Consider the following 14103-nt stretch of genomic DNA (forward strand, 5'->3'; position numbering starts at 1 on the left):
AACCTGCCAGGGACGCACCACTGTCTGCTTTGACCAAAGCGGAAGCCAAGGCTGTGCTTTTTAAAGCTCGACATCCCCACAGATTACCTGGCGGGAGAGCAGTCTTGTACACTGGTCGGAGGGTGGAAGTTCCTGCCTTTCCAGCAGGTTCCCTGGGGGTGGGGAGCTGAGCAGAAGCACTGCTGCTAGGTGGTGGTGGTGGGGGCACTGCACCCAGAACCCCGGCCTCAAGTCCAGGTCCTTCCTTGTTTTCAGTTATTTTCACACCAGAAAACAAGGGTTTGTGTTGTAGGCATGGTGCGTACACGAATGTAGGCAGACCCATCAGTTCATTCACCAAACATTTATTGATCCAGGCTGCCCTGGGTTCTTTGGTTCCGGTTCCGATGGTCACTTGTGATGGCCACAGGGCTTGTGGAATCACCAGGTACCCCCGCTGCTGGCACCCACCTCCGTCACCCCCACACGGCCCCTCTCCCGTTCGCCCCGAGCAGTTCCTCCTTCCTTCCCGTACACCATCACCCTAAGACGGTTGTAAGGACCCTCTTGGCCATTTAATACTGAAAATGCGAAGGGACCCATGTTTTTAGGCCCCGCGCACTCTTGACCGCCCCGGTGAAGGGAAATCCAGGCGCCAGGCAGGTGTGGGTTTCCGCCTGGTCATCCGACAGGGTGGGCAGCAGGGGGCGCTCGAGGACCGCGTTTCCCAGCACAGCGCCCTGTCCCCCGGCCACCTCCGGGCTGCCTCCTTCTGGGCTTGAGCCCATTCTCGCCAGGGGATTTGCGTCAGCGACACCCGCAGGGTGAGCACACCTTGCTTGTAAATATTTTTGCCAGCACAGAACGTCTTCACCGTTTAGTGTTGAAAGATCAGTCCTTCGATGTTTTCACTCGGGGTCCTCCATGCCCACAAGGCTGGAAACCGGCCATGAAAAGGACGAGGGAGGATCCCCTGGAGCGGGTGGGGGGGGAGCTGCTGGCAGTGCGGTGCACCTGCGTGATCTCGTTGACCCGCCGCCTCCCGCCCTGGGGGGCTTTATCAGCACGTTACCGAGGAGATAGATGTTCGCTGGACCACAGGCTCCGGGCGCAGTCTGCTGGCGCTGTTCTTCGGGGCTGCACTCCGTCTGGGGGGATCGCCGGACTACACCCTGCTTGCAGGGTGGGCTCCATCTTCCCTCCTCTCATCCGTGTCAGGAACCTGGCTGGCCGGCGCCCCCACAGTGGGCCTGGCGGGGGTCCCTCGGGCCTGCCATGATGACAGCGCTGTGGACCCGCCTGGAAGCAGCACCCCTCCCCGCGCGGGTGGCCCATCACTGGCCCTGCGCCCGCTGTCATTGGCAGGGCTTGTACAGGGTGGCACTGGAGCCTGTTTTCTGCCTTAGCCACTCTGCTCGTGGGGCAGGACCTGGAGCCCGATGGCACGGTGGCAATGATAGATTTTTTCCATTGACAGTTTTCAAACTTCACAGATTCCACATAAAGCTCTTCATTTCCTTCCAGAGAATGCGATATAATCTTGGGCAAGCTTGTAGAGTGTTAGAAAGAGTCACGAGACCTCACACTGGTGGAAAGTCACAGGCTGTGTTGCACCTGCACGCTCGCCCTGCTCCCGCCTCCCCGTGCGCTCACGTCACAGGCCCGTGCAGGGGCCGCAGGGCACGAATGAAACTGCAGGCCAGAGAAATCCTAAGATGGAAAAATCTAGAACCAAGGAGTGCTAGAATGATGGGGACATACTATCACTTATTCAGAAGCGGGGACGGGGACCCCAGGACTGGGTCTTGTCTTCTGGGTGCTGAAGGGACCGTGGCTGCTGGCACCCACTTCCCGAGGGAGACGGTTCCAGCCCCTGCGGGGCTCTCAGGAGGCAGGGCTTGCAGAGGGGCCTTCTGGAGGGAGGGCGGGTGCCCCGGGGGCTGCCCAGCGGGAGGCCAGCGGGGTGGGGGGGCGGCTCAGCCCCAGCAGGGTGGGGTGGGCCCCGTGCACAGCTTGTTGGGGTAATTGGCGTATTTGCGGTCGTAGGTGTCCAAGTGGCGGCGGAAGCAGAGGGCGGCCCTCCTGTCACACTCACAGGTCTGTCGCTGGCAGCTGGTTCGCCCGGCTGGGGGGGACACGGGAGTCAGGCCCCGGGCGGCCCGGCCTCCCGCTCTCGGGCGCCTGCCGAGTGGCGGCCCTCGCTGCTGCTGGGCCCACCCTCTGGCGGCAGTGTGTCAGGGTGGTGAGGGGAAGGGCAGGCGCCTGAGGGCCAGGTCAGTCCGGGCTGCCCTTCCTCTCCTGAGCCCTCTCACACCGCCCAGGGACACCGTCGGGGTCACTGACTCAGCTGCCCCAGCTGGGCTCCCCAGCAACCCCACCCAGGCCCTGCCAACGTGGAGCCAGCCGCCGAGAGGGACGGAGGCCGGGACATGGCTCAAACGGCAGCCTGTGTGGGCCCGGAGCAGCTCTCGCCCAGACGGCAGGCCGCTGGGATGGAAGCCGGGTCCCACTCCGGCCTCTGTCTCTGTCAAGGTTGAGGGGGCCCATTTTCCTGGCATTTATCTCAAGGGGCCCCAGCCTCCATGGGCGTGCTCACTTCCTGCTGGGGTCAGAGCTGGCAGCAGCCCCCGGGCCCAGGCCCAGACCCTCCCTGTCTCTATGCAGGGCTCTGATGCCTTTTCTTCCTGACCAGCCCCAGGTCCAGCCCAGCCTGGGCCCAGCCCTCTCCACCCACCTGCTTCCAGTGCCTGCAGGTAGGCCTGCGACCCTCACAGGTGCTTTGTCCCAGACCAGCAATGTCCGGGCTCCCATTGCCCCTCCAAGGCCGGCCCCCATTTCCCTCAGGGTTCTGCTATTTCAGCAGCAGTCGAGCTGGGAGGGCTCCACAGTCTTGCTTCCCGGGAGCGGGGACCAGAGGAAGGAAGCGCTGGACTGGCACGCTGGGCAGGTGGGTCTAGCTGAGGGCCCCTGGGGGACCCATCCTGGGACAGGCTGCTGGCCCAGGTCCAAGCTCCAGTGGCATCTGGGCCCGGCCTCCTGGCTCCGTCCTGGGAATGCTGCCGGGACCAAGCCCTGGGGCCCACATGTGTGCGGTCGCAGTCAGTGCTGCCGCCGGGGGCTGGGACGGGAGGCCCCCAGGGGCGGGGGTTGGCAGCATCTGGCCCCAGGGCCGTGGTCTTGTCCAGGTGGGCACTGGGCTATCTAGGCTGAGGGCCCGTACACACCTGGGCACTGCCCTGGCATTCCACTCTCCGTGGTGGTGGGAGAACCGCCTCTCTGAAGCTCCCTCCGCCCCCCTCCTGGTGCCTGGGGCGTGAGGGCCACTCGATTACCGCACACGATGTTGTCCTTGCTGACCGAGAAGAGGTAGCGCTCCAGTTTGGGCTCGCAGCCCTGCTTCTCCAGGCGCCCGTAGCAGCAGTCGTGGGCATGGCAGCACCTGAAAGGGTCCGTGCCACCTGGAGGAGCTGGGAGCTGGGGGGTGGGGTGGGGGTGGGGAGCAGGGGCAGCCCGGCAGGCCTGGGCCTGAGGTGGACAAGGCCTAGGGCCTCAGAGTCTCAAAGGGCCCTCGCTCCTCACTGCTCCCGGGGCTCCCTCCTCGCCAGCCCTAGGGTGCTCTCCCGAGGGGCACCCCCTTACCAGTCTGTCTCGTCCACTGGCCAGTGGGAGCCCCCGAGGCCGCAGTAGCAGCCGTAGTCGTTGTACTGCAGGGCCGACTTCCCCGTCATCTTCTCGATCATCACCCCAAACTGGACCAGGTTCCCAGCAGCCGGGGCCACTGCGGAGAGGGAGGGCAGGCGCCGCCAGATCCCCAAGGCCCCACCCAGAGCCGGCGTCCCCTCATGGCCCCTCCAGTGTGCGCCCAGATGTCTCTCTGGTTGTCCAGTTAACCTCACCTCCCCAAGCACCCACAATCACGCACGGGTCACAGCCTCCCCACGGTCTCCCAGTCCCCAGCTGGGCCTCAGTCCTCCCCCAGGCTGACAGTACACCACTCGGCCTCCTGCTCTTCTCGGCCACCTCCCAGATCCCACCCCCTCCTCCCAGCACTCCCCAGGCTGGCCCAGAGGGCGCTGGTGGTCCCCTGGGCGTGGGCTCCTCCCTGGGAGCACTCAGTCCTGCCGACTGGCGACTGGCGACTGGTGACTGGCGACTGGCGATGCCGCTGGGCAAGCTTCCTAGCAGCCTGCACTTCCTGGCACGCTGCCAGTATTGCTGATGTAACAGAGGGGTGGCCACCCGGGAAGCTTGGAGCCCCAAGTGGGAAACAGTGTGGGCGCTGGGCTCCGGTGGCAGAAGCCCCGGGTGGGTGTGCAGCCTGGGCCCCTGCCAGGCTCTTTCCTGGGCCCCAGGCCCCAGGCTGCAGTGTCTGAACTCTGTCCTGCTCTGCTGGCCAGGGGCTCTGGACGAGCTGACCTCGGAGGCCCCAGTGGCAGGAGGGAGCTGCTCCTTCCCCAGGACAAACTCAGCCACTTCTGGGGAGGTGGGGGCAAGGGGGGTGAAGATCATAAAAGTCACTTACCCAGGAGGCAAAAGAAGGTCAAAAGAGGGGGAGGTTTCATCCTGGGGGAGGGGTGCTGAGCAGGGGGCAGAGCAGCCAACTGTGGGAGAAGGAAGTGAGCAGGGGTGCCTCTGATCTCAGGGCACCTCCCCAATTAGTTAAATACCCAGGTCTTGTCCACTCCCCATCATTAACCCCTGAGTGCCCAGTGATGCAACCAGACTTCCAGGTCTGACACTTTGACTGGGTCCCGGGGGAGGGGCGGAGAGGGGGCTGGGCTCTGCGTGCAGGGGCAGGTGGGTCTGCCTGGGGGCTCTGCCTTCCCTCCATCTCCTGCCCCCAAGCTCCACTGACCAGCTTGGCTAGAGCTGTTTCCCGCCCCTTCCATTCTTGGGGTCTTCTCCTATCTTATGGATGTGGCCCAGAGAGGCTGAGAAAGGCCCGGGGGTGCCAAGTGCTGAGTGCGCCCCATCTCCATGCTGCTAGCTCTGCAGCATGCCCTCTCTCCCGGCCCCGCCCTCCCAGCCTCCACCCACAGGGAGAGCAACTTGGCTCCAGGCCCAGTGGCCAGGGGCCCTGCCTGGAACCCACAGCAGAGGCGGGGCCAGGGCTCAGAGGCTCAGGGTCTTTTGTTTTTTCCTAGATGGGACTTCTGTTTCCCAAATCTCGGGGCAGTGTGGCTGCTGTGGACATGAGTCAACTGGAAACCCACATTCCAGCATGGACTGGAAACTTCCGCCCTTCGATGTTATTTTGGGACTGGGCCCCAGGCCCAGCTTGTCCCTCAGATCAAGGACTCAGTGGGGCACGACTGGATGCGAGAGGCCCTCGTCCTGCCTGCCACTTCCTCTGCCCTGTGCCTGCCGTCCTGTGCCTGGTCTATAACTGGGGTAGCCCAGGCAGCCGCTGGCATCAACATTCGGGTCTGGCAGCTAATGCCACTGCTTCTCATGTGGCCTTAGGCCACTTCCTGGCCGGGAATCAGTTTTCCTGTCTACGTGAGGAGGCAGAAGGCACCACACCCTCGCCCCTTCATGAAGGAGCTCGGGGGCACCGAGGACTGACTGTGCCAGGGCTGGACCACGCCCTGGTCCACGGATTTCCAGGTGCCTTCAAACATGGCACCGTGCCATGCGGCGGTGCAGGGCCATCACCCCCGTTTCAGAGAGGCCAGCTGAAGCACACCCTTGCACACGTGAGCCAGCATTTGGGCTTAGGCGGGGCAAAGGGCTTAGCTGGTGCAGCAGGTGGGGTCCCAAATGCCCAGATCTTTAGAGCCTTCCTCCCCCCCAATGTTTTAATGCCTTAGAAAGCAGAAGGGAGGAGGAATGACTGTCCCGCAGGCTCAGTTATATCTGTCTTTATACTGACCAGGCCCTGGCACTTTCTACTATTTTTTTCAGTGGAGGGAAGGACCCAGAGCATGTGCAGGGCTGTGACAGATGTGTGTGGCTGAGCCTGACGCCAGGGCCCCCCCCCCCCAGGAGCCCACTGCACCTGGCTTTGCCTTTTCTCCAGGGGTCGGGGGTCGGGCGGGCCTCACACGGTGGCCAGGAAGGACACAGAGTCCCTGGCCACCACTCCCCGGGGAGGTGTCTCCTCGGAGTGAGAAGGGAGTGCTGGTGGCGGGACTCCTGTGGTGATTTGGGATTAAAGGCTTCAGCAGCCAGCTGTCAACATATACCCCAGCCAGAGCCCTGCCGCCCGCCCCTCCCATTTCCTGCAATTCCAGCCCAGTGCTCTTCATGCGGGTCCTGCTGGGTCCGGTCCACACACAGGACTCGGGGGGCAGAGGCCAGACAGGTGAGTCTACCTGGTCCAGATCGCCCAGCCGCTGTGAGTCACGGGCTCCCGAGGGGCTTCCCATTGCTCACCGTTGCCTTTTGATTTTAATGAGGACACATCCTGGCAGCCCCTGGCTGCTGGCCTGGGTCACGAGAGCCCAAACGGTGAGTCACTGAATAGCTACCTCCTAAACACCCGAAAATTAGCTTTGATTCCTGGGGAGGTCTGGCCCTCAGCCCTTCCTGCGTCACAGTGGGGTGGTTCCCAGGTTTCCGAGGCCATCCCTTTGTGAGCCATTTTCAGTTCTGGTCCGGCCCAGGCGGGGCTCCTGAGAGCCATGTCTGCTATGAAAACAGAACTGGAGGGCCGGGGCCAGGCAGGGAAATCCAGGCGGGCTTCCAGGCAGAGGTGTCCCCAGCTGAGGTTTGAAGAGGGTCACTGGTAGAACTTGGCCATGGAGGAGAGTTCCGGGCATTCAGGAGATGTGCTTGGTTTGACGCTGCTGCCATAAGTGGTACATGGAGCCAGGCTGAGGGCGCCAGGGCTCTGCTTTGGCCAGACCAGCACTTGCGTGCCAGCCGCACTGGGGGCTGGGTGACCTCGGTCAGTCCTGTCACCACTCCAGGCCAAGATTCGTCATCCATAATGTGTGGATAATTAGACCTACCTTTCAGAGTTTGGGTTGGCTGAAAGGAAATGAAATGTGTAAGCCCTTCACGGGTGCCATGCCCTGGGTGGAAGCCACGGATGTTGGCTCCCTCCCGACCCTTTGCCTGGCCTGGCCAGAGGAAGCTGCTGCCCCGGAAACTCAGAGCACGAGCCCCCTGCGGGCCAGCGCGTTCGGGACCAGGGGCCCCAGCTGTTCAGTGGGCTGAACCCTGAGTCCACAGGTCAAACTTCCACGTGTGGAGGGCAAGAGCTTTCCAGCATCGTCTTCTTACTCTTGGTGCCAACTTGTCCCTGTGACTTAGAAGTCATCATTATCATTATTGTCCAACCAATAAAAATCAAAAACCAACTTTCATTGGCTAAGCTCTTGCAGACCTGATTCCTAGAAAGGGGCCCCAGGTGGGTGAGTCAATCAAGTAGATGGAGGACTTACTAGGTGTTGGGGATACCCTGGAGAGCAAAGCCAGGTTTGACTCCTTCCTTCTGGAGCTGCCAGTCCTGCAGGGAGACAGACGTTAGTAATCACACCAATACTTTACAGATAGGGCTAAGGAGCTGGACAACATGCCCCACAGGGCTGTGGGAGGTTTTAACAGAGGCATCCGCTGAGTAAGGGTCAGTGTCGGCGAAGTAACTTAGGAAAGGTCTCAAGAGGGTAACTGAATAGAGAGGGGAGTGGAAAGAACTTAAATAGCAGGACAGTGTGTGCAAAGGCCCTGTGGTCTGAGAGCTTGCAAGAGCTAGCTGGCCCCGTTCACCCCTCAGCAAGTCCTTTGCTTGGGCCTGATGAGCAGGCAGCCGGCGGCGGCAGAATGCTGGACAAGGCCCAGGAGAATGGGCCTCGCTCCGGAAGGCTCAGGACTTCCTCACCCCAGCGTTATTGGCAGCAGGGAGCCTCCCAGGCCTCCCAGGGCAGCATGGCCCTCCAGCGGGAAGGGGCTTTGGACAGCTGTCGTCACAGCTGACCTGGAGGGTACAGAGCTGACTCTGGTGTGGGCCTGTTCCCATCTTCTACAAGGTCACTGGTCCTTTTGAAATAGCACAGCTGCACCGTGTCGGTCTTTACCCAGGAAACAATGGAAGGCCAAGGAAGGACTTGGAACAAGGAGGAGACCTTCTGGGTGTGTCTGCACACGACACGGTGCCGGCTGCCAGGAGGAGAAGGAAGAGGAGGGGAGCCGGCAAGGAAGAGAAGGCCGGCTAGCTGGTGTCACTGGGCCAAGGTGGCACAGCCCCGACCTCGGGCAAACAGGCGAGTCGTGGCCGACACACCAAGTAGGTGCTGGAGCCCGAGGGGACATGGGGCCACCCGGCCCCATCACTGTAGCGCTCATCCGGTAAGGCTGGCTGCAGTGGGCTGGGGAGTGGCCATGGCCCAGGAGGCAGGCCTGGAAGCAGCGCTGCCCGGGCAGGCACAGGTCAGCAAGTGTCTGTGGGCGCCTGTGCCGCGGGGGGCGTGGGGTGCCTCTCCCTGTGAGCGAGTGCCTGAGTGTCCTGCTTGAGATAGCACAGTGGACTCTGGCTGCCTCGCTTCGCTGCTGGCTGCTTGGAAAAATGCCCTTCCTTCCCGGGGCCCCCCACCTGTTAAGGACCATCAGTGCCCCTCAGAACAACATGGGGAGAGCTGACGTACTGGCTGGGCCAACGTGCTCTGGAGATGGAAGCCACGGTTGGTATCTGCTATGATGTGGCTGGTCACAGCAGGAATAGTACTAGCCCAGATTTGGGGGCCTCCCCACCAAGCCCTTCCCACCTGGGACCCCTTCTTTCCTGGAGGCCCCACGAACCTGTTCTGGTTGGTGATAGTCAGGTTCACCCCCAGCATGGTGACATTTGTGGGGTCTGCGGTGAGATGAAGACACTCGAGGCCCCCTGCTGTGAGAGCGAAAGTATCACCCAACTGACCAGCCGGGAGGTGGCCGGTCCCGTCCTTCTATCTGGATATACAGAAAGTCACACTTTTTATATGACTGGGAGTCAGAAACAGAGCCAAGTTGGCTGAGCTGAATTGTTATTGGGTGTCTGAGTGTCTGTTGATGGGTTGGGTGTGTTTGAATGACTGTAAAACAAAGACACCCACACTTCAAAACAATTACTACACATTTATTCTATAAAATTTGTTTTTCTGACTTTTATCTCGGCAAAACCTTCAATTATGTTATAATCAAATTTTTATGTGATTTGTGTTCCTCTGACAGAACGATCGAAGAGTTTTTAAAAATGAAATTGTATTTGAAGTGTAGAAAATCTAATTATGGTTGATAAAACACAGTAAATCTCAAGAGCAAAAATGAAAATGATTTTAAAGCATGTTTTCAAAAAGATCTTCGAAAATGCACTAAACTCTTAAATTAAAAGGCAAAAATAAATGACAGTAATGAATTTAAAAGTGTCACAATGATTTGAATACAGTTGACTTTTTCAATCCCTTTGTTGACAAAGAATCACATTTTGTCGAAGATTTTAATAACAATAAAAGGGTTGCAATTCTCAGGTTCAATGTCATTTAGCTGTCAGTAGAAAGATCCACACCTGCAGAGACCTTCAATTACACACATTATGAGGGAGACATTGTTTGAGATTACCAAATCCCTAACCATCAGTCAGCACCCCACAAACTGACGAGCCCCTCCAGGCCTGTGGTTGGGAATGGACTAGGACATGGACGAGGAGGACATGCCAGTGTGGTCATGTCCCGTGGAGGGTGTCTGGGGGGGGCCAATCCACCACGGGCTCCTACTCATGCTGCAATGCCCTCCCCGCAGTGTCCACATGGCGACAGCCCACGTCTTCGTGCTGTCCGGGTGACAGATGCAAGAAAGTACATCCCTGAGACCTGGATGGTGTCGGTGACAAGAGTGGCGTATGTGTGTGTGCACACGAGTGTGTCTGTGTGTGTGTGCGGTGCTTGTGCGCTCATGTGTCTGTGTTGACAGGTGAGGTGTGGAGCCCAGGGCGGAGCTTCTTTCTGCCTGCACCTCAAGGTAGTGTGGATAGGAGTGAGCATCATCCCTCCAGCGCCCCCTATGTTGTCCTAGGGGCATTACACTTCATCTTCCCTGGGCTTCTGTTTTACCCGCGATGAGACTCAGCTCAGGGTCCTGCCCAGGAAGTAGCCACACTCCTGGGGGATTCACAGGATGGGTCAGGAGCCAGGCGAGCTTGCCACTGTTGCTCCATGCTGCCTCCTAGTGGTGAGATTAGGGATTGACCTGATGTCTCCTGCTATTTGATGCTCTGGGCAGAGTGGAGATGGAGAAGCTGCCATCTAACCATCTGATCCCGGCTGCCTCCTTTAACTATTGTGCTTTGCTCTTCCACTTCGCCAAAGGGCACCCCAGATGCCCAGAACCCACCCCTTGGGGCTTCTTTGTTTCCTGATTTGGACTTCGTTGAACTCCTTAATTCATGTACTTCATTCTTCCTGGCTTATGAATAAATTTATGGTGGCTGTACTTTTGTTTTCATGCAGTGTAATCCAAAACTCATATATTCTCAATATTCTGCAATATGAGCAATGTCTTCCTGTATTTAAGCATGCTTAGAGGAGTTACTGTCCCACGTGACTGGGGGATGTTCTGTTCCTCCTTTGTTAGTGTTGGTCTGCTAATGGTGTTGAAGAACAAGTCTGTACTATTTCTACATAAAAACATGAATTGATGGATCCTCTGAGGCCTAACATAGTATCTGCTTTTTTTTTTATGCATGCCACACACTAGAAAGAACTGCCTGTGTTCATAGGCATAGAATTTGATCTAGTAGGTTCAGTGATAGTAGGTTTTTCATACAGTCCTTCAGTGAGCATTTATTGTGTATTTGTTAGGACTGTTCTAGGTGCTCAGATTGTTAAGGGGAAGGATGTCCTAAAGGAACTCTGCAGAGTCTTGTGGACTCCACCCCCTACACAGTACTCTAGTGATTGAAAACTACAACTCCCAGCAGTACCAGGGAGAGAACTGCAGGACCCAAGGGCAGAGCTCGCAGGAATGGATTCTGGGACATTTTGGGGGGATAAATAGGGCGCGATTGCATCTTGCACTCTCTCGGTCTCTCGCTGGCTCGCTTGGGAAGCAGCTCTCCGGACCGTGTGACTTGGTGTGTTCAGTCAGCCTAGCTGTAAGATATTGCAATTACTTTGTTTTTGTATCCCACTCTCTTTCCCTGTGTTGTTTCCTATTCCTTTCCCCTTTTTTAAATAAACCCGTTATTGACCATTTTGTGTGTCCCTGCTGTTGTGAGCGCGGGGGTGAGGCCCCACAGTCAGGCGGCCCACTCCACTCTGGGCTACCCTGGAACAAGAACACATCAGATAGAACAGTTGTCTGGTCAAGGTCCCTGCCTGGTGGTGGCAGGTGAGGGTTGGATGGGGGGAGGTTGCTGATGGTTCAGCAACACATGTAATTAACAGGCAAATTACACAGGGGTAGAAGTGATAAGTCCTAGGGAAAAGAAAAAAAGTACAGATGGTTAAATGGAGGGGCAGGGACTAGGCTTGTATGGGGAGGAGGGTGAACTCGCTGAGAAGTGATGTTTCAATAAAGAATTGAGACTTGTAGAGGGTCTTCCTCTGAGCCCCGAGGCTGGGTGGCTCACAGCGACAGGGTCTGAGGCCCGAGACTGTGTGGCAGGCTGGGGGAGACCCGGGCAAGGGGAAAGCAACGGGCTGGGGGAGGCCTGGGAAAGCAAAGACAGAAGGAGCTGGCCGGGCCGCGCAGGCGAGGGTGATGCTGGCCCAGCGAGGCCATGGCCCATAGCTGTGGCGGCGCTGAGAAGTGGTCAGCGCTGGGTTTCATGTGAAAGGAGCAGAAACACGGCTGCCTGGCAGCGGGACAAGCATGGGAGAGGCGGGAGTCGCGTTTGCTGCCCTCCGGGAGGCAGAGAGTGCCACAAGGGAGGCGGGAGACTGATGCAGGGTTCCCTCAGGATGGTGCCCGGTTTGAGGGGCTCCTCAGGCCCGGTGGAGCAGCCTGTTGGAGCGGCCTGGGGCAGAGGAGGGGCGCATCGCTTCGTGACTGCAGGTCTTGCCAGGGGGCTGCCCATTTTAAATTCGAGCCTTAAAGGGCAGTAAGGCAGGTGGGCTCTTTCTCTTTTTTTTTGCTGGAGCCGCTGCTGTGGAAGAGACCTGGCCTCGCACCCTCCCCCACCCAGGGTTGGGGGCAAGGGGAGCCCAAACTCAGCAGGGCAGGTCTCTGCCACACTCTGCTGGCTCCCCCCACCCACCTCAGTAATCTGATTTTTTCTCTCCCCCTCAAACCCATCCTTCCCTCTACCTGCTGGTTATAATAGGTGTTTCCCCCTTTTTCTCCATTTGTTTTATCTGTAGCAGCAGATGGCTGGCCCCAGAGCCAGGGAGAGAGGTTCTGGCCCAGGGACAGCTTTTAGGTTCTTTTTTCGGGTGACAGATTCCCCAAGGTGAGATGGGGAACTAGTCTCTGGGCCAGCTGTGTGGTCCCGTGGGACCTGGGAGAGCTGTGCTGAGGTTCTGGGAGTGAATTATCCGTCAGAGTCGAATGTCAAGGTCCTCAGAGAAAAGAGGGGCCCTTCAAACGGGTGATTGCAGGGGACTTTCATAAAGGGGCTGTTGGCAAAAGTGGAGCAGGTGTAGGGAACCCCAAGGACTGTGGTGGGTGGTAGAATCGTTAAGCCTGGAAGTCAGAGGAAGAAACGGGGCACTAGCCCTGGAGGGGGAGTTGAGGGCAGGTCTCAGGAGCTGGGTCCTTCCCCCAGGGGTGGGGCTCAGGGATGGACGCTCTGGCCTCACTGTCCTCCCTCTGAGTGTCCTGCAGGACCAGGAACCAGAGGGCAAGGGGACAAGTCCAGGCAGCCATACAGGTCAGGCCCCAGGGCTCTGGCTGTGGAGGGCAGAGCCAGAGGGCAGGTGGAAATACCCAGGCAGCGCAGGTTTGCAGAACAGTATGTGCTGGAACTGTGAGGGCTTGGAGGCTTTTCCAGTGTCTTTAATTCCGCGGAGCCCAATATGGGGAATAACTGCAGAGAAAGAAGTAAACGTTTATGACTTAAGTGCAGCCAAGATAGCTTTTAATTGGAAATGAGGAGGGCATGAAAGATATTATGTGTTCCTCTGGGATGAATCTTTCGACACAATGTTTTTCAAGAACAGAGAACAAATCGGGCAACCCCGACACTCTGCTCCCTCCTTTCCCTAGATCCAGCTTCTGTGTATTCACACTGTCCTGCTTCCTCCTTCACTTCACTGGCCTCTCTTCCATCGCCACACAACCCCTCCTCGGCATCCTGACTCCCCCCGGACTTGTCTCTGGGCCCTCCACCTAGGTGGAATGTGGGAACAATGACTGGCACTTGAGCAACTACGTTGAGCCATTGACACAAGCTATGCAACTTCTATCGGCTGACAAATTCCGGATAGAAAAGGAAAAGCTCTGAAAAACCAGAATTTCCACTGCTAACTTATGTTACCACCTCAGAATATCAAAATATTCTGAGCAACCATCAGTTGCATAAGGTGGCTGCCTGGCCCAGGCAAGCTGCCCCAAGGCAGGAAATTCCTCTGTCTCCTGAGGCAAAAGGCAAGCCCCAGGAGAAATAAGACCCCAGGTCATAAAAACTCGGGAAGCTTCCTTGGTTTCTTTAAATAAGAAGCAAACCTCAGATAAAACTTCCAGGGCATAAGGACTCATGGACAATTTTTAACCTTGTTTATGCAGGTGTTGCTTAATACACAACTGTACAACTTTCTCTTAACTTACTCCTTTTTAAAACAAGAAGTAACTAGTCTCTGCTAGCCTTAAATTAGCCATTAGATTTTCTTTAGATAATCACTGAATCACTGATAACACAATATATTACTTCCCTAAGACCCCTAATAATCTTTTGCTAACAAGCTCATCCTTTCCCAGACCCCTCTCCCCTTGAGTTATAGCTAAACATCTGTATACATGATAACTATCACAAAAATGTATAATTTAGTATACCATAAAATGTTAAGAAAAAAAAGGAAAAAAACTGTTAAGAAAAAATGCTGTTTCCAGGCCCTCCCTGGTGGCGCAGTGGGTTAAAGCACTGCACTAAGAAGTTTAAGCCACTTCCACATGAGTTCGATTCCCGCCTGCCCCAGAGGAGTCCACATGGCGTGGCAGACCTCTCCTGACCCGCCCGCTGCTCCCCTCAGCAGTGTACTTCGTCGATCT

At 57.4% G+C, this 14103-nt stretch overlaps 1 protein-coding gene across 1 annotated transcript; it reads right to left on the reverse strand.

The window, feature by feature from the left end:
- Positions 1–1955: 1955 nt before the first annotated feature.
- LOC101635220 (group IIE secretory phospholipase A2) lies at positions 1956–4541 on the reverse strand. The gene is made up of 4 exons (XM_004679362.1): positions 4502–4541; positions 3619–3757; positions 3312–3418; positions 1956–2104 (listed from the first exon to the last, which is right to left on the reverse strand). The coding sequence occupies exons 1-4, from the start codon at positions 4539–4541 to the stop codon at positions 1956–1958; spliced, it is 435 nt and encodes a 144-aa protein (XP_004679419.1).
- Positions 4542–14103: the final 9562 nt, after the last annotated feature.

The sequence above is a fragment of the Condylura cristata genome, unplaced genomic scaffold, assembly GCF_000260355.1.
Source record: "Condylura cristata isolate star-nosed mole 26May11 unplaced genomic scaffold, ConCri1.0 scaffold00008, whole genome shotgun sequence".
NCBI lineage: Eukaryota > Metazoa > Chordata > Mammalia > Eulipotyphla > Talpidae > Condylura > Condylura cristata.

Excerpts from the sequence above, each read along its gene's own strand:
- LOC101635220 (XM_004679362.1), bottom strand. The coding sequence starts at position 4,541 with ATGAAACCTCCCCCTCTTTTGACCTTCTTTTGCCTCCTGG. Across the intron at positions 3,419-3,618 it reads CCAGTGGACGAGACAGACTG|GTGCTGCCATGCCCACGACT; the intron begins GTAAGGGGGTGC and ends GGACCCTTTCAG. Across the intron at positions 2,105-3,311 it reads CAAGGACAACATCGTGTGCG|CCGGGCGAACCAGCTGCCAG; the intron begins GTAATCGAGTGG and ends TGTCCCCCCCAG.